The sequence below is a fragment of the Siniperca chuatsi genome, linkage group LG20, assembly GCF_020085105.1.
Source record: "Siniperca chuatsi isolate FFG_IHB_CAS linkage group LG20, ASM2008510v1, whole genome shotgun sequence".
In the NCBI taxonomy this organism is placed as follows: Eukaryota; Metazoa; Chordata; class Actinopteri; order Centrarchiformes; family Sinipercidae; genus Siniperca; species Siniperca chuatsi.
The window spans coordinates 26,313,257-26,336,024 of record NC_058061.1 but is presented as its reverse complement, the minus strand read 5'-3'; the positions used below and the strand labels follow the sequence as shown (position 1 = coordinate 26,336,024).

General features: G+C 42.0%; 1 protein-coding gene across 1 annotated transcript in view; it reads right to left on the bottom strand.

The window, feature by feature from the left end:
- ryr2a (ryanodine receptor 2a (cardiac)) overlaps window positions 1-22,424 on the bottom strand; it is a 275,757-nt gene extending 253,333 nt beyond the window's left edge. Inside the window, 1 exon segment of the mRNA XM_044179528.1 lies at window positions 22,188-22,424. Coding sequence (XP_044035463.1) covers window positions 22,188-22,235 — 48 coding nt within the window. The 5' untranslated portion in view covers window positions 22,236-22,424.
- Between the last annotated feature and the right edge of the window lie 344 nt (window positions 22,425-22,768).

The window sequence follows — 22,768 nt, the reverse complement described above, 5'->3', positions numbered from 1 at the left end:
GACCATGACAAATTTTAATTAAAAGCAGAATTGGAGAAAAATTGGCTGTGGAGAAGATGCATCAGCACACCTAACTGGCCAAACTGGAAATGGAGCAGTCTAGGCTGGCACTGATTAAGGAAGGTCAGCTTTCAGATGTTGGGGAGTTGAGTAGGAAGTCGTCCTCTGTGGATGGGTTTGATGTCTTAGGAAACTTAACGTCTCTTGCCATAATTTTATGAAAGATCTGGAGTAATTTCTTTCGTTGTTTGAGCATGTCGCTGATGCGTGTTGTTAGCTGGATTCAGTGTGCACGCTGATGCTGCAGTGGGCAAAGCGCAGGAGGCATACTCATTGTTAAACTCATTGATGCTGATAGTCAGAAGTATTCCTCTGTGAAGTCAGCAGATGAAGCCAGAATTTCTGTGATCCTGGGTAACAATTTGATGGGTGCTCGTGTGTGGGCAGATGTAGCTCCTCCTGTGGTGGTGGTTCCTGTGCCACTGGTGAGGTTGGAACCAGACAAAAATTAATGTGATTTTCCCAAGGCTTTTACAGCCTGTGTGGTGACACGCGTGATGGCGACCTCAAGACCTGTGTCTCAGCCAGATAGGGAAATGTTTCTGGAAAATTCTCACTACCTCTGTCTGATTTTTCTGTGTCAATATCCCACAGTGATCTGGTTGCAGAGCAGCAGGCTGGCCCTTCCCTGAAGAAACTGTTTCAGCAGGTCTGGCTTGAGAGGGAGGTGCTGGACAGTGCTTGTGGTTTATTTTCTTCAAATAGTTTTGCCAGTTGAACTCCATCAGTTGGTGTTAAAAGTAGCTCATGATGAGTCTGGACACTCCGATGTGAGAAAAACATATGACCAGATTTTAAGACATTTCTTTTGGAATTGTATGAAGAAGGACGTCTCTGCATTTATTAAAGTTTGCCATACATGCCAACTGACTGATAAACCTACCAAGACATTAAAACCAGTGCCACTGTGTCCCATTCCTGCAATCACAATTTTTCCCTCTCTCTTCCTGCTCTGATAACTATAAAATATATCATTTCCATGAGAACCAATAAACTGACATACTCCCATTTAAAAACCTGAAAGGTCTTACTACTATGGAAGCATGTAGGGAACTATATTAAAATGATAATGTAAACTTGGAAATGAAATTGGAATGTAATTCCACATTAGCATTATAATTTTCCACATATGTATGTGTTAGTGTATTATATATTGTTTTGCAATTTTTTTTGCTTAGTACTTCTATTCCTGTGTGCATTGACGTGATAGTGAGCTGCTGTACCAAAAGAGTTTCCCTTCGGGGATCAATAAAGTATTTCTGATTCTGTTATTTGAGTAAAAATTTAAATCAAAATGCATGCAATAATCCAATTTTCATTTTCATTTCCACATACTCGTATGGGCATTCTATGACCATATTAAAATGACCATGGAAAAGCTGGTTGACATTTAATTTTGTGCATGCGGAGCAGAAGTGCTCCCTCGCAAGGATGCTTTACCGCTCGCGGATACTGCTCTGTGCGCTCATATCAGGTGCACGCACCTGGTTCTTATGTGTGCAGGTTTTGAGACTAATTAAACGCCATATAAAACTACAACCAGCAGGTCAAACCAACAGAAGAGGGAGGGAGGCACAATGCAAATACCACCTAGAATAATAAAAAAAAAAAGAGTAGAATTGTAATTGTAGTGGTAACATTAATAAATTAATAATAATGATAGGAATGACAGCTATAAGAATAATAAACACAGTATTAGTAACAGAGCCAATAACAACTACTGTAGTAGTAGTTGTCGAGCAGGAACACGGGGGCAGCAAGTGGTCCACAACCACAGATCCAGTCTCTGCAGCTCCAGAGGAAGAAATACCTGTTGAAAGCAACAGAAGGAGAGAGGAGAGAGACGAGAAGGCACAGAACTACAGGAGAGAGAAGATGTCAAGTTTGTAACATGTAGTAATGGGATAAAAATGCATACAGATGGAGAGAGAGAGAAGGAGAGAGGTGCTTTATGGGAAGTCTCCCAGCAGTCTAGGCCTTTAGCAGCATAACTAAGGGATGGTTCAGAGCTCACCAGAGCCACCCCTAACTATAAGCTTTATCTAAGAGGAAAGTCTTAAGCCTACTCTTAAATGTGGAGATGGTGTCTGCCTCCCTCCTGATCAAAAGATAACTCTGAGGTTCCTTACGGTGGTGCTGGAGGCCAGGGCAATGCCATCTAGAGTAACTATGTCTTTAGATAATGTGTCTCAGAGGTGTTTGGGGCCAAGTACAATAACTTCAGTTTAGTTTAACATCAGAAAATTGCACGTCATCCAAGTTTTTATGTCCTTAAGGCATGCTTGAAGTTTAGCTAACTGGTTAGTTTCATCTGGCTTGATCGATAGATATAATTGGGCATCATCCGCATAACAATAAAAGTTTATGGAGCGTTTCCTAATAATATTGCCTAGAGTAAGCATATACAAGGTGAATAGAATCGGTCCAAGCACAGAACCTTGTGGAACTCCGTGACTAACTATGGCGTGCATGGAGGATGAGTGCGGTTCCTTTAATGCCAATTGAATGTTCCAGCCTCTGTAATAGGATGTGATGGTCAATGGTGTCAAACGCAGCACTAAGATCTAACAAGACAAGTACAGAGACAAGGCCATTGTCCGATGCAATTAGAAGGTCATTTGTAATTTTCACCAGTGCTGTCTTCGTGCTATGATGCACTCTAAATCCTGACTAAAAATCCTCAAATAAACTATTGTTATTTAGAAAGTCACACGACTGATTAGTGACTGCTTTCTCAAGGATCTTAGAGAGAAGGGGAAGGTTAGATATAGGTCTATAGTTGGCTAAAACCCCTGGATCAAGAGTGGGCTTTTTAACAAGCGGTATAATTACACCTATATAATGCATTATACTAAGTCATCAGCTGCACCCACTGTTGCTGTCTTATTAGATGCCAAAAAGGCTTTTGACCGCCTTGAATGGTCTTTCCTATTCAAGGCCCTTTGGGTTTGGAGGCAATTACATACTACTGGTTTCACTAGAATACACACTAATGGAATCATATCCAGCTCGTTTCCCTTGCAGAGGGGCTGTCGTCAGGGAGGTTCTCTGAGACCACTGCATTTCTGGAGCTGCTGGCAGCACCTATCAGGGACAACCCAAGTATAGCTGCTCCAAAAACTGACATGAAAAAAAAAAAAGAAATTCTACATGGTCTTTGCATTGTGCCTCCCTAACCCTATCCCCTTCCCCCAAACCCTCTCTCTCTCTCTCTCTCTCTCTCTCTCTCCTTTTAGTTCGACTCTCCTCAGGGCATGAGATATCTTAGGGTGATTTCTTAAAATCGGATATACATGATATTACCCCATTTAATGTAAAGAAATGATGGAAATCCCTCCCTATTTCATTATTGGGTCATATAGACATGCTAAAATTTAGACTGACTTCTCATCTCTGCAACCCCTCTCCCCTTAGAAAAGAGCTTCTTTTAAAGATGTCAATATTATTTTCAGGAAATTAATTTGGAATGATAAAAAACCCAGTGTTTAAGATGCATATAGACAGAGTGAGAGCTAGGCCTTCCAGATCTTTATAAGTATCATATAGCCTTCAATACCAGGTATCCATTAAAGTGGTGCTACGGCTGAAAACCCAGGGAAACTGTTTGGGAAGTCATGGAACAGGAGATTTTAGACAATATGGAGGGTAAGATCTCCCTAGAAGGTTTGTGGTATTCACCAATTAAAAAGAAAATGTTAGAGAACCCCCTGATTAAGTTCTCCTGTGAAATTATTAAAATATTTCATATACCTTGTTAGTTTTAAGTGTAACAACATACTAGACATCCCCCTGTGGGATAATTATAGATTTACGCGGGGTGGCAAGCCTTTGAGGAATGAGTTTTGGAAATCTAAGGATATTGAAAGACTTGTGGGTATGATGGGTCCCCATGATAGGAAATTACTCACATTTGCACAAGCCAAATAAAAGTATAGTTTACAGTTAACCTATATGCAGATAACGGCACAGCTTTCTAGCTATTTGGGACAGACTGATTATACCCAAACTGTCAAAATTAGAAGGTGATCTGCAAAACATGGTTAGGGAAAGCATTTCTTCCAAGATTTACAAATTGTTGAAGAGCTCCAGACTTCTCTCCACCCCCTCTCTTCAGATGGAGTGCCATCAATTGGACAATTGGGAGAGAGACCTGGGGATGACCTTAAATAGAGATATTTGTATTAAATTTGGAAAAATCTTCACAAAGCTAAGCAAAGCTCTAAATCAGTGAAAAACAAGTTGATTAACAATAAAGTGGTACACAGGATATATTTCACCCCAGTGAGAATGAATAGAATGGGCCTGTTAGACTTAGATGTGTGTTTGCATTGTCGGCAAAACAGTGGGACTTTTTTATCATATGGTCTGGCCATGTCCAGTACTTGTGGGATAAAGTGATCCTTTTTCTCTGGGTCTTCCTGAACTGCACAGCCACCAGGTATCCTCTACTGTGCCTCTTTAACTACACACCCCAAGGCTCTTGGTCCAAACATCATAAACAACTATTAACGACTGGTTGTATGACAGCCAAAAAGACTTATTTCACTGCATTGGAAATGTGCAGATTTATTGGACGGTGATCAGTGGTTGAGGTCTTTACTTGACATGTTGGTAATGGAGAAGCCCACCACAAACCTTGTCGAGCTATATAATGAGGAACAATCTGAGTGGTCCAAGGTGGTCGAACTGAAAATCCCACTCTTTCCTAGATTGGACTCCCAATCAACTGTGACTTGACTTGTCTTGATTTGTGACTTTGTTAACCCGCTGCTCACCTCTGTAACACCTCTGTTGTATTTTATAATTTATGTCTTTCAATCTTGTTGAATTTTTATAATCATTCAATTTTTTTATTGTTATGTCTCGCATTACATAACCTTTACTATTTTCTAGTATGCTATTATTGGTTTGTCTATGTAATGTGCATGTGTATAGCTTAAAATAAAGAATTACAAATCGAAAAAATATATTTTTATTCAATGAGCTACAGGGGCTGAGTGTTTGATACTCAAAAGATAGATTATTAGGTGGAGTGTTCCTTATATTGACCTGTATTGTCTCACCATTGGAATTCTCTGTTCAGTCCATTTCTACAGTCTGCATTTCTCTGTAACAGATATTAAATGAACAAACACACAGCTGCTGCCATGCTGTTTTCTTTGTGCTGAGACATCAGCAGTCACCAGTAACCATGTATTGATCTGCATTCAAAGTGCACTTAACAGGGAGTGCTGCAGGATTAGAGGGAGGGGTGAGTGGAGGAAGATGAAAGGTAGGGATGGAACAGGAGGAGAGGAGGCAGAAAGATCTATAGAGAAGGGGGAAAACAAAAAGCCTGGACGTAAATTTACAATTGCTATTAGAAACTCAGTATTTCTGAATATAAAATGCACATTTCTTTCTAAAGGGAGATTGAGGCAGTAGAGCTAAACATTATCTGCAGGAGCAAACGGTTGTTGACAGACAGCAGCGTTATTGGTAAAGCCAGTGGTGATGTAGTGAGAAGGTTGGGCTGATTAAAAATAATGAGCTTCATGGGATGTTCACGTACCATATGAAAACATATGTGTAGAGTGTACACTCTACAAGTGTAGAGTGTACATAAGTGTAGAGTGTACAGCCTATTCCGAAGGGAAACACTAAGATTTCAATAACATCTACAATATGTGTCTCCTATTCCTTCAAATTGGTTGATTTGCAATATTTTGTTACTAAAATTACTTGTTAAATGAATTGTCGAGCATCGATGAAACAACACTTTCAGCACTGATGTTTCAAGTTAAAAGCCTTGCAGCACCTCAAAGGGCATAATCCATCAATTTCCTAGTAGGCTTTTAGTTTGAAACATATGCAGGAAGTGTTGAGTTTCATGATGGTAGCTTTATGGTGAACCCCTCCCCCCCAGAAAAAATTTGTATTAATTACTCAATGAAAACATTATTTCTCAGAAAAAATACGAGTGAGAGCAGCAGAGTGGTGAGTATGACATGACTGTTGTTGTACTGATGGAGTTAGTGCAGTGAAAATGTACAATATACAGAATTTAATGTATGAGCCATTAAAATACAGGTAATTATAAGTGCCTTAAATATTTTTTACCTAGCCTTTATTTGTTTGTGTTGGCCACTTTGGCCATTTTTTGAAAAGAACATAGTCGATCGATAGATCGACACATAGATAAAGACAAATTACATTAGGAAGTGTTAAGGGACATGCTACAGCAAGGCTGTCATGTTGCAGTTTCCCTGGAGTGCATTAATATATGAGTGGACATGTATGATCAACAGCAAGTGCAGTAAATTAGAAATTTAGAAAGAGTAAAAATTGGGACTTTAGAGACTGTATCAGTAGTAGTCAGACTGATATTGACAAACCTATCATGAGCCATTTGGAGAGGACTCTGCAGCTATAGTTCTAAACTATAGAGCAATGGCAGAGCTGGTGACAGGTAGCCAGCAACAAAACAGCTTAATAACACAAAGCTACCAGTGCACAGGTCATTGGTGTACAAACTAATTGACAGGGAAAAAAACTGAAACAATTTAAAAGTACCTTTTTAAAGTGAGTGTCCTGGTGATACTCGCCCCATCTACCTTTCCTCCACTTTCAGCCTCACATCTGTTCCCCTGGCCTCTGCATTTTTCATAGAACTTTCCAGACATTGCCTTTCTATACACAAATGGCCTCAGAATTTCCAGCCGTTTGGATTGTCACCTGATCCTGCTGCTCCCCGCACACTTGTCCATTACTCCCTCAGTCCCTCTTTTAGCCCCGGCATATAAATGTATGTAATGGAGCTACATCGATAAATCGGCCAGGTATCAGTGTATATGTATATGTTTAAGGGAACCGTATCAAGATTGTTGTTTTTGCTATGTTTTTATGTTAAAAAAATGTCTATCAGCCAATATATCATCATCTGATTTTCAAACTCACAAATAGTGATACCAGTATCAGCCTAAAAATCCTGTATCGGTCAAGCTGTAACATGTAACCCGTTCACCAGTCATTACACCCTGCAAAACAAAAGCGCTGAACATAACACTTACTGACAATTTTGCTGTTCTGAAAGCCCTACAGATTGTAAGGATAACAACGTAAAGTTTGTCCTGAGGGTGGCACTAGAACAAAAAGCATGGAGTCACTAAATAAACATGGTTGATCACCTTGGAAACATGAATGAGCTTAGCAAATGTCATGACAATCTGCAATCTGAATACATTATGAAAGATCCTGTGTGGACATGGGGCATTGTGTCCTGAGGGTGGTGCAAAGAAGGGTTCAACATCTGAGCACATTCATGCTCTCCAGACGAAGTTTAATTTTTACATTTCTTTATAAAGTGAAGAGCGGGAAAAAATTCTCTTGATGGTAGCACTACCGAAAATGTTGTGGGGTCACCAAAAACATTGAGAGTCATCTTCTGGGGATCCTGAATATCCATACCACACCATGGATCTCTACACCAAAGTGTTGGACAGGAAGGTGTTATGCACTGTTTTATAATGGAGACGCTATTTCATGTACCAAAAGCCATGTCTGTAATACATAAATAATAAAATCCTGTATTTTTTATCTTGGGTCTTATTCTCATCATTGATTCCATTCTTACTGACAAGCTAACTTTGCACTCGCTGGTCCCGTTGTAGAGATTCTGGATAAACAATGAGTATGGAAGCAAGCACAGTGCAGATCCTTTTTGGGATATTTAATCATGGATTTCTGCAGATGCATATTAATCTTAGATAACCTGTTCAGGTTATGTCTCTGTCCCCTCCCACCACTAGTATCCTACTAAGACTGTCCACAGGAGCGTATTTGTCTATATTCCATGTCATCACCATATGACACTGATGAAGAATGAGGTTTTTTCTCTGTTTCTGTGAAGAGGATAACCTTTATAGGATTTTAGTTTGCCTTAGATAATAGTTTTCCTGTCTGTGCTGCAACACATTATTGTACTGTCTTGTTGAATGAGTGTTGCTATGCTACTGCCTTTTGCTTTTGTCTCTGCCAATACCATTTGACTCTGATGGAGATGCAGTGTACGTCCAAATGTTAGTCACCTGCCCAAGAGTCTCCGGTGACTTCCCTGGGTTCAGTGCCTGTGAAGTGGCCCTCACATCCTCCCCGTCCTCTGAGCACTGCTCCACTACAGCGTGGAGGTGCATAGATCCATCACTTTACCTGACTTACTATCAGTGGCACTCTTACAAAAACACTCTGTACTGACAACTTTAATGCTGCAGGAGCACATTACATACGGACAAGACATGATATAGTAACACTTATTCTGTGGAAACTATGCATACCAAATACTGGAACCAGGGACAGGAAATCTTCCACAGCAACCAGACTGATGGTACACTGAAAGTTGTGGTGATACTTTGACCACTCAAGTGGTTGAGACGGTCCTAAACTGGGCTAGGCTATTTAACGACAAACACAAAACAGGTGGGCTTCCGGTTGGGCCTCAAAGGGATGTAGACGTGTTTAACTGAGCTCTCCCACATGAACCTCAAAATTCGTCAACAAGACACTTTTGTTGTTTGAAGCCATACAGACACTGTGTGCATGGATAAAATGTGAGATTTTTTGTTTTTATTCTGTTAATCGAGTCGAGCCGTTTATAAATATGCCGGACCTGAGGAAGGCTGCTAAAGCTAACGAACCAGCGGAAAGCACGAGCTCGGGGCAGTCGGCTATATTGCAAGCAATAAATTCATTAAGGAACGAACTGCTGGCGAAAATGGATGAGAAAGCAGAGATGCAAAATGAAGAAATACGCAAACAAATCAGTGGTTTAAGAGACGAGCTGAAGGGTGCAATCGACCAGGCTAACATCAAAGCTAACGTGCTAGAGGAGCGCACCGCAGGCTTGGAAACTGCAGCTAACACTCATTCGGATGCTATCGCTAATCTGGAGCAACAGGTGGCTGAACTGAAAAAAGAGGTGGTGAGTTTGGCGGCAAAGGCTGAGGATTTGGAAGAGAGATCACGGAGGTGTAATTTACGCATCTTTGGGGTTAAAGAAGGACGAGAGGCAGGCGTTTCAGCGAGCACCTTCGTTGCAAAACTTTTACAAAAAGTGATGGGCCTGGACGAACCGCCCGCTATCGATAGGGCTCACCGTACTTTGCAGCAAGCCCCGGGAGATGGGCAGCCACCGAGAGCTGTTGTCGTCAAGTGCCACTACTATCAAGAGAAGGAAAGTATTCTACTAAAGGCTGTTACATCTCCAAAACTTGTATCTGAAAATGGCGACACTATGAGTGTTCCCTGACTACACGCAGAATGTGGCGCGACGGAGAGCGGCTTTCGGACAGGTGAGACAGTTATTACGGCAATGTGAGGGAGTAAAATATGGGCTGTTGTATCCTGCAAAACTGAGGATTACGACTCGGGACGGCCAGCAGAAGAGCTTTACTGACCCAGAGAAGGCGGTTACCTTCGTCAGGGGACTTATGAGTGATTAATATGGGAGTTTGTTCGGCTACATACCATGGTAACGTTATATTTGGTAGGAGTATTGGAGTAAACCAATTGTTGTTGGGGATCAATATCGCTGCAGTGTAATGCCATGGGACATTGGATCAGTTTAGTGACATTGTACAGTGGGTGTACTGATGGCTAGTTGCATATGCGGACTGAGGCCTTTTTTTTTTTCCCATTCAGAACTGTCTTCAAATATATGTAGGAAACAAGTATGGTTATGGATTTGACTGTTTTTAAATAGGCCTATTATATATCTATTTGTGTATTTATTTATGTTTTATTTTTCTTTATATGCAATTCATATGTCTGCTTGTTTTTTCATGTTTCACTTAGAATCGTTTTCTAGCAAATGCTGAAATCAAAGTACTGATATCTTGATAATGGTTATTATAAGGTTTGTGTGGGGCCTCAGCTCCACTCGTAAGTTTTATTTTCTTCTTTTCATGAAACTTCATAGTGGCTTGGGAGGTTGGGGGGGTGCAGTCTCATTTGGGGAGGGACCAGCAGGGGTCTGTGTTGTTAATGGGTGATTTAAAAGTTTTCTTTTTACTATGCAATATCTGCTTTTTTTGTCTTTGTGCTTTTGTTGTTTTCCCTTTACCTTCTTTCTCTTTCTCAGAGTTGAAGATGAGTTTTCATAATAGCACTGAGTTGGACTTTACCAGCCATGGGTTCGGCAGATGGAACGAATAGACCTGCGACTAAATTTGTGAGCTGGAACGTGAGGGGACTCAATCATCCTGTAATATGAAGCAAGGTGTTTTCACATTTAAACAAATTGAAAGCAGAGATAATTTTCCTACAGGAAACACACCTTCGCACTACAGACATTCCTAAATTAAAGAGAGGATGCGTATCACAGGTCTGCCCCTCTGAATTAAATTCTAAATTTCGTGGTACAGCCATCTTGATTGGCAAAAATGTACAATTTATACAAACCAGTGCTATTAGCGTCCTAGTTAGTGTGTATGTTCTAAATTGGGATAATCCACATTTTTTTAAAGAACTGTTTGGCCGTATACCAGAGCTGGGCATACATCATCTGATTCTGAGAGGAGACTTTAATACGGTTCTTAAACCTTCTCTAGACTGTTCCAAAGTATTTATAGCCCCTTCTTCCCCCTTTAAATCTGCAACTATTATAAATGCTTTTTGCGGTTCTAGTGGTGTAGTAGATCCATGGAGATTTAAGAATCCTTCGTAATAGGAGTTTTCCTTCTTCTCTGCTGTTCACCAAACATACTCAAGAATAGATTTCTTTCTGTTGGATCAAAAAATGCTTTCATCAGTTAAGTCTTGTAGCTATGAAAGCATTGTTATCTCTGACCACTCTCCGGTCACTATGGAGCTTTGGCTCCAGGTTAGAAGGCCAATTCAATGTAATTGGCGATTTAATACATCTTTGTTGTCTGATGAAGCATTTGTAGACTTTATCTCAACACAGATTGATTTCTTTATTGAAACTAACCAGCTGCCAGACACTGATATTTTAATACTTTGGGAAACTCTTAAAGCATATATTAGGGGTCAAATAATAGAATATACTGCCCGTCTTAATAGAAGCTGGTCTAGACGCTACAATGAGTTGATCAATCTAATCCACGATGTTGACCAGCAACACTCCTCAGCCCCTACAGCCGACCTCCGCAAAAAAAGAATAGCATTACAAACTGAATTTGATCTTCTTGCCTCCACGGAAGCAGGAGAGAAATTTCTGAAATCTAGACAAAACTTTTACGAACATGGAGAGCGGGCAAGTAGGTTACTCTCTCACCAGCTGTGTCAATATTCTGCTGCCAATTTTATTACAAAAATACAAACTGCGGATGGAGAAGTTAAGCTTGACCCCAAAGACATTAATGAGCAATTCAGACTATTTTATTCATCCTTATACTCTTCAGATAATCCTAGTGATCATGTATTTCTTGACAATGTAACTCTCCCAACTATAGCTGAGGAGGATAAGGCCATCCTTGAGCAGCCGATACTTGAAATTGAGATTAGTCAAGCAATTAAATCAATGAAAAATAGAAAGGCACCAGGCCCAGATGGGTATCCAATTGAGTTTTATAAGGCTTTTGCCTCTAAGTTGATACCTTTACTGTGTCTTGTCTATAATGAATCACTCAAACAAGAGAAGCTGCCTACATCTATGACCCAAGCCACAATATCTGTGCTTCCCAAAAAGGGCAAAGACCCCACTAAATGCGAGTCTTATCGCCCGATCAGCCTACTCACATGTGATTATAAATACTTACAAAGATTCTGTCCTTAAGATTGGAATCTATAGTACCAAAAATTGTGCATCCTGACCAGACAGGCTTTGTAAAGGGCAGGCAGTCTTTTCACAATTTACGTCGCCTCTTTAACATAATATATTCTAAACATTCGATTCACTCGCCAGAAATTGTGATCTCACTAGATGCGCATAAAGCTTTTGATCGAATTGAGTATGGACACCTTTTCAAAACTCTAAGCAAATTCGGCTTTGGCCCGGTCTTTGTTTCTTGGATTCGGACGTTGTATGCAGCACCCCAAGCTAGAGTGAGGACTAATAACTTTAATTCACAATACTTCACTGTTCAGAGAGGGACACGACAGGGCTGTCCGTTGTCCCCTCTTCTCTTTGATCTGGTCATTGAGCCACTTGCCGTGGCATTGTGATGTAACAACAATATACGGGGTATCACGAGGGGTGGCCTGGTTCATAAAGTGTCATTGTATGCCGATGATTTGTTTTGTTCCCAATTAATGTTCTGGCTCGGAATCAATCCTTTACCTCATACCCATTCAGGACTACAGAGGGCCCCATGACATACCTGGGAGTAAGTGTCACAAGTAGATATAAGGACCTATTCCAAAATAACTTCAAATCAGCCTTAGGACAGATCAAGGAGAACCTTAATCGTTGGTCTACTCTGCCTCTGTCCCTGGCTGGACGTATTAACTCAATAAAGATGGTAACGCTACCTAAGATCTTGTATTTATTCCAAACAGTCCCAATTTTCATACCTAAATCATTCTTTAAGGAACTTGACAGGCACGTCAGTACATTTATATGGAACAAAACCATACCTCGTGTACAGAAAACAGTTTTCGAGAGACGTAAGGAGAATGCTGGACTAGCTTTACCAAATTTTTTATACTATTATTGGGCTGCAAACATTCACAAATTAGTAATATGGTATGGAGCTTCTATTGGTGGGAGTAGTCCGAGTTGGTGTCTAATGGAACAACATTCATGCTCGTCTGTCTCTTTGGACTCATTGCTGTGTGCTCCACTGCCAGTGGCAGTGGGTGCACATACGGACAATCCTATTGTAAGAGGCAGCTTACGTATATGGACCCGATTTCGCAAACATTTTGGTCACATACAAGCTTTGGTGTCTATGCCTTTGTCCTCAAACTTTCTTTTTAAGCCATCGCTTATAGATACGGCCTTTCTAACCTGGGCTAGAAAAGGCATAAACAGTGTGGGAGATCTTTTTGTAGATGGCACGTTTGTTTCTTTTGACTATTTGGTTAATGAATTAAGTTTACCAAAAACACTTTTTTTTTTAGGTATCTTCAGGTCCGTGATTTTGTCCGTTCCCAGTTTCGTTCATTCCCCTCAAAACCAAATATCAGCCCTCTTGATCATTGTCTGACGGTCAAGCTTCATCTCTCGGGTGGTGTCTCCCAGCTGTATACTGCTATTCAGGCCATGAAATGCCCATCTCTTCTGTCTCTTAAGGTACAATGGGAGGAGTATCTAAATACAGAATTGACGGATGAAATTTGGCAAAGAGCTATACATAAAATATACACATCGTCTATCTGTGTTAGGCACAGGTTGATACAATTCAAAGTATTTAATCGCCTGCACCTCTCTAGGACCAAACTGGCCAAAATATATCCTAATGTGGATCCCGACTGTAAGCGCTGTCACCAAGCGCCTGCTTCTCTGGCTCACATGTTCTGGTCATGCCCAAGCATAAGCACATTCTGGTCTGAGATATTTAATACATTTACCTACATTTGTAAAAAGAATATTGATCCAGACCCTATCATTGCAATATTTGGGGTGGTACACAGTAAAGTTGGGGTCTCAAGAGGCCAATCTCAATTAATAGCATTCTCTACATTGTTAGCCCGCCGACTAATTCTTACAAATTGGAAATCTCGCTCACCCCCAAAACACTCACGTTGGGTGTGCAAAACTATGTCCTTCCTCCAGCTTGAAAAGTTAAGAACTACAGTCCAAAACTCAGCAGAAAGGTTTCAGAATGTATGGCAACCTTTCTTGGATTATTATGAAAATGCATTTGATGCTAATTCTTTAGAATAAAAAATTCAGGTTCTCATCTCCTTTTTTTTTTTTTGTTGTGTTCTGTGTACATTCTCAGTACTTGTACGAACCTTGGATGCAAATCTGTGACGAAAGGAGATATGTGAAATAATGTATACAAAGTATGAGGTTTGTGGATGGGGATGCCTTGTATGGCATAAGAGAATGTATGTTGGTCGGTTTGTGTTATGTACATTAAAAACAATAAAAACACTTTGAAATAAACACAAAACAGATTGGTGATGCACTGTTATTGTTCACTAAGTCTAAACCTGTCCCAACAAAGACGGGAAATACCACACACAGTTTATCACCTGAAGCATCACCATCCAATAAAGCACACAGAGTGCAAGCATACAGTCTCAAACACCAGAAATTAGACCCATCCCCTGGAACGAGCATCGAGGCACTTAGGGAAACACCTCCACCCCCTGAATCAAACCGCATCATTACTATCTACTTTTCCCAGCATTAACAGACACATTACACATGCTGTCTTTCTTTAAATGGTACATGACATGGTGCCAATACACACAGTCGAAAATTACGGATACAAACTGTTGAACATAACACACCTAAGAAATTTCACACTGCGGGATTTATGAAGGATTTATACTGACAGGATAAGTGATGTTGCTAGGTCCGCGTCCTGTGTTTCTGACGCATTAAAATCCAAAAGGATGCAGTAAACTCATTATCATCGTTGTCAAAAATCTTGGTGTAATTTATTATCACACTGCAGCCTCTCACCTGCTCTCTGTGTCGGAGCTGAGCACACACACACACACACACACACACACAGAGCACAGTCAGAACAGCAGAAAGGCGGTGGAAATTACTCGAGTTGACGACAACTACACTTGTTACTGTAAGTGAAATAAAACCTTAGCGAGCAAAAAGCCAATACTTTATCAATACCTCTGTTCAACAAGCATACACGTGAACATGCAGAAAACGATATTTTAATCTGCTCTCTTCCACTGCAGCTATGTTTTAAACATGCACAGCGAGCTAGCTCGGCTAATAGTGAATTGTTACAAACAAGCTCAAATGAAAGCTGTCTGTATGCAATGAAACTGCTCCTTAGTTTGCCACGTATCTTAACACTAGAACGGCCACGACGGTCATTTTGACCGTTTTGAAATTTATATGTGCAATAACTTTGTTGAATAAAAAAATACAATCTTGCTGGTACCTGACTTTTCCTAAAAGTATTTGTATTTTTAATTACAATAGGTTTTATATAAATTTAAAAAAAGAGAAAATATGATCATTTTTACCTATTTCGGCCATACACGCTCATATTGACCGCAGTGAATTTCGCACAGTTCTATTGTTCTATTGTGCTGGCCCCACAGCACACATGGCTCACGGCCTTCTTCTGTGTGTTTGACGATGGCATGCTGAAACACATCAGGGACTGCACTGTGGCTGAGGCACATCAGCACCGCGGTGACAGCTCATGACCTGACAATTTTGGCTGTCTGCGGATGTCAATTCAAAATCCATGCTGAACGGGGCTCCGTTTCTGGGAAAAGAGGAGATGCGGAGCAGAGGTCAGCTCGTGGGAGAGAGTGTGGAGCTGAACTGGGGAACCATTCCTGGGTAAGGGAAGAAATATTACCAGATAATTTCTTCACTTCTCTGAAACTAGCCACCGCCCTTACAGGCCAAGAAGACCAGCCTGGTTGGCACCCTGGGGAAAACTAAGCGTGAGTCACCCCCCTCCACAAAAGAGTAAGCGGAGCTGTTCAGCACAAAAGGTGTTAAATGTGTAGATGCGACGCTCACCATCTACCAGGGAAAGCCGAGGAAGAATGTATGTTTGCTGAGCTCCATGCACACAAGCGTGGGCATCACCGACGGGCTGAAGGCAAAGCGGGAGTCAGTGACACCGGTGTGAATATAGCGTATGCAATAATTACGGTTTACTATATGCGATGATATTAATATTGATAAAAGTATAATTCAACTTTTTTAAATGTATATTTTGGTGTTATTTGTTTTTTAAAAGATATCTTAACACATTAAATGCATTAATCTCCCATTTGGGTAATTTATCATTAAAGATTATAGAGTTTCGAATCTAGCGGTCAAAATGGCCGCTTCCGGCAATTCTAGTAAGTTTGGAATTCTGGCACTTCTAGTGTTAAATTTGGCTAATTCTTGTAAATGTGCTGCTGGCTGAGACAAAGCAGCCCCTCCCCCCTCCGCCAGGTAACTTACCTACAGTGAGTCGCAGCAGCAGCAGCGGAGGCAGGAGGACAGAGGACAGGAGGAAGCACTGACACTGACTAACGTCTGAGTTCTTCATTCTTTCTAAACTTCACTCACTGTTTTGGTGTCAGGAATATGATTTATTGTACTGACATTTTAGATTTAAGTTTATAATGACTTTGGTGTTGTAAACTTTACTGTTGCTGCTCTAGAAACATTTTGTGGTAGTTTAGGTGTTATCACTTCCTGTTTTATTTTGGTAGTATTCTTCTTCCCTTGTGTGTCTTGTGTTTTTATTTCCTGTCTGTGTTTTCCCTCCAGTTTTGATTGTTGGCCCTCCCTTGATTGTTTGCACCTGTGTCTCCTTGTCTCACCTCCCTTAGGGTATTTAGTCTTGGTCTTTTCTTTGTTCTGTGTTGGATCATCGTACACATGGTGTTGTTCCTGCCACGCTTTGTCTCTAAGTTGTGTTGGACTCTTTATTCTCCCGTGGACCTTGTTTGGATTCTTGGATTTTGGAATTTTGGATTTTGTCTGCTCACCTCTGCCTGTTCTTGCCTGCATTCCACCCCACAATAAACACGGTAGTCATCCGGCTACTTCAACCTGAGACCGCTTCCTCGTCATCTGCTTTTGGGTCCACTTACCTCTATATAGCACCCCCGCTACGACAGAATGAGCCAACCAAACATGGACCCAGCAGGTAAAACCCCAGAAGTAACACACTACCACTTGAACAATTACTCCAGACTCTGAAAGACAGCAAACAGGCTATGGTTTCCCAAATTACACAGCTAACCCAGCAGGTCTCCCGACTCACCATCCCTGTCTCTGCTGGATGGCGGCAGCCATCACTCCCGGTCGCCGCTGGATGGCGGCAGCCATCACTCCCGGTCGCCGCTGGATGGCGGCAGCCATCACTCCCTGTCGCCGCTGGATCGCGGCCGCACCCTGTCCTCGCCTCCGCCGCTGGATCGCGGCCGCACCCTGTCCTCGCCCCCGCCGCTGGATCGCAGCAGCCTGCGCTCACCGCCTTTGCCGGACCGCTGCAGCCTCAGGCACCACCATCAAGCCCTACTGGAACACAGCAGACAGCAACCCCGGCCTGGTGGCAACTGCTCTCCGCTCCCGTACTCCCTGCTGGATCGCAGTCTAATCTCTTGCCGGCCGGACCTCAGCAGCTCCTTGGACTCTCCACCGGACCTCAACAGCCCCCTGGACCCCCTGCTGGATCGCAGTCGACCTCCTTCCCGGCTGGATCGCAACAGTTCCCTGAACTCTCTGCTGGATCGCAGCCGACGAGTAAACCTCAGGCCTGAGGTTCCGAAGACGGCGCCATGTCCGGAGGTCCAGTCGCCAGTGCCATGTCCTGCTGCCACGCCGGTTCCAGTCCCTGCTGAGTCACAGCAGCTCCTTGGTCCGGAGCCGGCTCCTTGTCTTGCTGTCCAGCTGCCGGCTCCCTGTCCCTGTCATTGCCAGTCCCCAGCCCCGCTGTACCGCCATTAGTCCCTGAGTGGATGGGCAGGCCTCCAGAAAGGGTCAGTGTTCGCCGCCGGCCTCCAGAGACTCTCGGTCTTCGCCGCCGGCCTCCCGGAGGGTTCAGCGTCCGCTGTCGGCCTCCAGAAGGGCTCTGTCTTCGTCGCCGGCCTCCAGTGACTCTCCGTCTTCGTCGCCGGCCTCCAGAAGGGTTCCGTCTTCGTCGCCGGCCTCCAGAAGGGTTCCGTCTTCGTCGCCGGCCTCCAGAAGGGCTCTGTGTTCGCCGCCGGCCTCCTGTGACTCAGTGTTCGCTGCCGGTCTTCTGTCTGGTCTTCGGATGGTGTCAGTCTCCATCACGGACCTCAGGAGATCAGCTCCGAGGTCCCCAGCGCCGCACCTGTCCAGCCCCCGGGCCGTCTGCCCCAAGTCTCCCACCTGGCCCTTGATTCCCTCCTCCGAACCCCCTCCGCCCACCCTTGTCATCTGCTTTTGGGTCCACTTACCTCCATACAGCACCCCCGCTACGACACATTTAGTTACATTTAAAATATAAAATTCTTATCCTGTTCTGAATTTATTACTAAATATCAATTATTTAGTAATGGAATTTCCCTACGGGGATCAATAAAGTATTTCTGATTCTGAAAAGAACCTGTAAGAGTATAGATTAGAGTAGTAGTAGTATCGATATAATCCTAACGCTACCCATCCCTAAACACTAGTTTAAAACAAATTTCATTGGGGAAAAACTCAAATGACCACCTGTTGGTCTCGGAGACTCACCACACTGAAAACCTCCCCGCAGGATTGAAGATGTTTGCTCATTTTTGTATAACTGATTTACTTGAATACATTCTCTTTGTAGCTCACACAATTACTGGTCTTTTTACAGATTCTGAATCTTTTACCAGGGAATTTAACCTAAAGGAGTCTTTAAGTTCAACAGAAAGTGACTTAATTATACTGTGATAAATGTTGATATTGACTGGTATGAAAATTTTCAGACAAAGTATTCAATACCTTATCATAAACTTTTGTCAAATAAATTGGGACTGCAGGATAATATATAATCTCTAGAAATATGTCACTTTTATGGTGTCGCAACATTTAAAGATTGCAGTGCCTTTATGCCCAGCTTCACTACTTTTCAGCAACACAAGTTGAAGATTAACTAACTTACAAGAACTATAAACAAACTTAACTAAATGAACTAACTACAACTTTAACTACTACTGAAAAAATCTATTTAAGAGGTGGCATGATGTTGGAATTTACCAGAAAACAAACTGGCTTTATTACCATTTAGACACTTTCATTTCTCTACAGCCACTACCATGACTACATGGTTCAGGTGTGTTATTGGAGATTTAGTCAACAGGTTGTAACTTGTGATCCCCTGGTTAATAATTATCAACCTTTCCAGGACACAGTATATTGGGTGGACATTCAAATATCACCTAATTTGGAGTTATTGATCGTGCTGCCTTGTGCAATATGAAGGAATTTATATGTAGCTCACTTTCATGCACTATTGAATGTTTGTGTAACATGCTGGACTGCAAATAATTATCACTGCTAGGTCTAATGATTGCTTTCTTAGTGTGACCCTGAAATGTCTGAGGATAATAGGTGTTAACAGGCTGTTAGAGCCCAGACTATTCTGCATTTAATTCCATATTTCAACCCTTCGGTCGACTAGTCATTACAGCATCAGTACAGAATTCACGTCTTGTAAATAGTATCTACAGAGTTGGTTTGTAGATTATTTTTGATGTTATACGTGTACAAAAGCACGTACCTTCTGTGAACACAAATGGTCCTCAATGGGTGTTCTCATTCATGTAATTTTAAGAATCTTAACTATCTGACTGTCAAATTGCTAGAAAATTTTATTTGCGGATTTATTTTTTCTTTCCTTTTATGTATGTATTTGCGGGATGCAACTATAAATATTTTCACTCTCAATTAATCTGCTGATTACTGTCTAGTTTGATCGTTTGGTCTATAAAATGTCAGAAAATGCTCACCGTCACTGTTTTCCAGAGCCCGAGTTGACATATTTAAATTTAAATTAAAAATTTGTCTCGAGCACATCAACTCATTTCTGTATCATAACAACTGGACTACCCTTTGTCACAATGCTACAAATTTCTATTTCTTCTCTTCCTGTGTGCACTGACGTGACAGTGAGCTGGTGTAGCAAAAGAGTTTTCCCTCGGGGATCAATAAAGCATTTCTGATTTTTATCAAATATTAAGGTCCCAAGACACCAAGCCTACCATTCATCAAATTATAAATGAAACTGCTGCCACAAATTTAACTTGAGCCTTCAGTCAGTATGTAGGCTACAGGAATTAGGCTTGATGACAGGCTTTGCCAGCAGAGCAGAACATCACAGTGCAAGCCATGGCTCAGAGGCTACCACATGCTGAGATGGCAACTGGTGGCTTGTTGGGAGCCAGTCTCTACAGTTACCACGAAATTCCACTGCAGTAGTTCTGTCCTCACCTCAAAGTCGTGTAGAAAAAGCCCCATATCAATTCAAAAGATATGTTTTTGAAAAGACTGGTTCTGAAATATAATCCAAACATTTTCTGCTGTTTATCTGGGTCTGGTTTCTGAAGGCAGCAGACTCAACAGAGAAGCCCAGACATCCTTTTCCACAGCCACGACAACACCTTCCTGGCAGAATGCCAAGAGGCTCCAAGGCTAGGCTAGCTATGTAAACCCTCCAGCACGTTCTAGTTGTGCCTCTCCCAGTCGGCCATACCCAGAGGGAGGCGTCTGAGAGGCATCCTGATCAAACCCAGCTACACCAACAAATGCAAAGAGAGCAGAAGGCCTACTCTAAGATCCTTCTGAATGTCTGAGCACAGACACCCTGTGAAGGAAACTCTGTCTGGCTGCTTAAATCAGAGACGTCCTTACTTTGGTCACTGCCCAGAGCTCATGAGCACAGATGAGGACTGGAACATACAGTAAATTGAGAGCTTTGGTTTCAGGCTCAGCTGCACTACAACAGTCAAGTACAAAGTCTTTACACCATTATATATTTAAACATGAAATGTACCATTTCTATTGAGAAAAGTGTATTTATATATGAATGCCTTTTTGTGTGACACTGAGTGTTCCCATGTGAGCAGATAAAAATGAAAAAGTAAAAAACAAAAACAAAAATTCTTTCTAGCTAAGAAAGTGTGTTGTAATGTCACACTGATCAGGCAGAAAACTCAGACTTTTATTCAGACGATTATTGTCATTATCGATTCATCTGTTGATTAAATCGCTTAGTCATTTGTCTGGAAAATATTAGAAAATGGCTAAAATACCCATCACTAATTCCCAGCGCCCGAGGTGTTGTCTTCAAATGTCTTGCTTTGTCCGACCAACAGTCCAAACCCAAAGACATTTTGAGTCTGGAACCAGAGACTTTTGGCATTCTTTCTTTAAAAAAAATGACTCAAAACAATTATCAAAATAGTTGCAGATTAATTTTCTGTCGATCAACTAATCGATTAATTGACAAATCGTTGCAGCTCTACTTATCTGTAGAAACTCAAATGTCATGGTGTTTGGGAAAAACAGCAGACATCTGGACCCAATCAGGATGATTTCTTTTGGCCTGGGGTAGCAGTTCACAAGATGCTGAAAATCACACACAGTTGACATGTTGTAGCCTTGTAAAGCTCACATGGCTAACGTGTTAGCAAATAATTGCTCACGCATCCAGCACAGAGCAACATTATCGTTCGTTTGGAATCGCGTTTGTGTCCATCTGATGAATAACTCCAACATTCACTCTCTCTTTAGCTCTCTCTCGTGACCCACTATTAACATAAAAATACTGATTGGTGCAGCTTTAAAATGCAATTTGCCTGAATATGTTAAAGAAAACACAGTGCCTCCAAAATGTCCTTCCAGTGGAATAGTTTCATCTTGTTCCAAGGACTTTCTAGGATCAAGTCATTGCAGTAACCTTCCTTTTGCTGTCAAGATACTGACTCTGACAATTTCAAAAACAAGGTAAACTGCACTGGCAGAAAAAGGCTCCCAATTAGGCTTTCAGTTTAAATGGCATATTCATTTATATATTAAGGACAATGTTGCACGTGCAGTGAATTCACGTGTGGCTTTTGTAAAGCAGCTCCTTGCATGTCCAATACCAGCTGATTTGACTTCATTACGTGACAAACCTTAAGCGGCCACACAGAAGTGAAGTGAAGCAGATGCAGCAGGCTTCACGCTGCCAGTCTGCACCGCACTGCGCCCCGCTTCCACCCAACACACACCAGCGACTACACACAGTCTACGTGCTGCCCAACTCCTCTTTATGACACAATGACAGCTACACTGGCTACAAGCAACACCTTCCTCCACCTCTCCTCTTCCTGTCGGTCGTTATGTTTTCACACCTTTACCGTCCTTTCAATCTTCTGTCAGCATGATGCGGACTCACTGACCAATGACTAGTATCTGGAGGAGCTGTCAACCTTAATGCGGTAAACTCCCTGCCCACACACACACGCGCGCGCGCGCAGAGCCGAGCAGAAAGACGCAGTAGCCCCCTGCTCAGCGCCGATACTCTGCTTCAGAGCAACAAAAAATGACTTACAGTTCGCAGGAACTGGATTTCATCCTCGCCTTCTCCTCCTTCAGCCATGGTCAGCTTTCACACAGAGATGCTCGTGCTGTATCTGCGTGCGCAGTACAGGCTGGGTGTGCGTGTTTGAGACGGAAAAGGCCAACGCGCAGTAGAACTCGTCTCTCATTGGATGGCGCGCGCCCACCGTGGGAGGAGCTGCACAGGTGTGAGCGAGTGTGTGTGCGCGCGAGCCGTTGGTTGGGCGGTGTGCCCCCTCTCTCGGCAGGTTTGGTATGGAATCTCATTCCCGCCATGAAGCCATTCATACCAAGGCACGAGTCCAATCCCTTAATTACAATTACGGCTAATAATACTTTGGAAATAAATAATTCAATGTAATAGTCATAGAAAAAAATACAAAATAGCATCTCAGCACTTTAACACCTCTTAGACAAATCACTGATATAAGTTGTAATAACTTTTCTATACAAGAAATACTTTTTTATTCTTAGCAGTTACATACTTACTAATTTGAAAAAACATTTTTCAAACATGGTTAAAGGGGTTCTCCAACAATTTACTATTGCATCTCCATAAAGTTGGGGGACTCA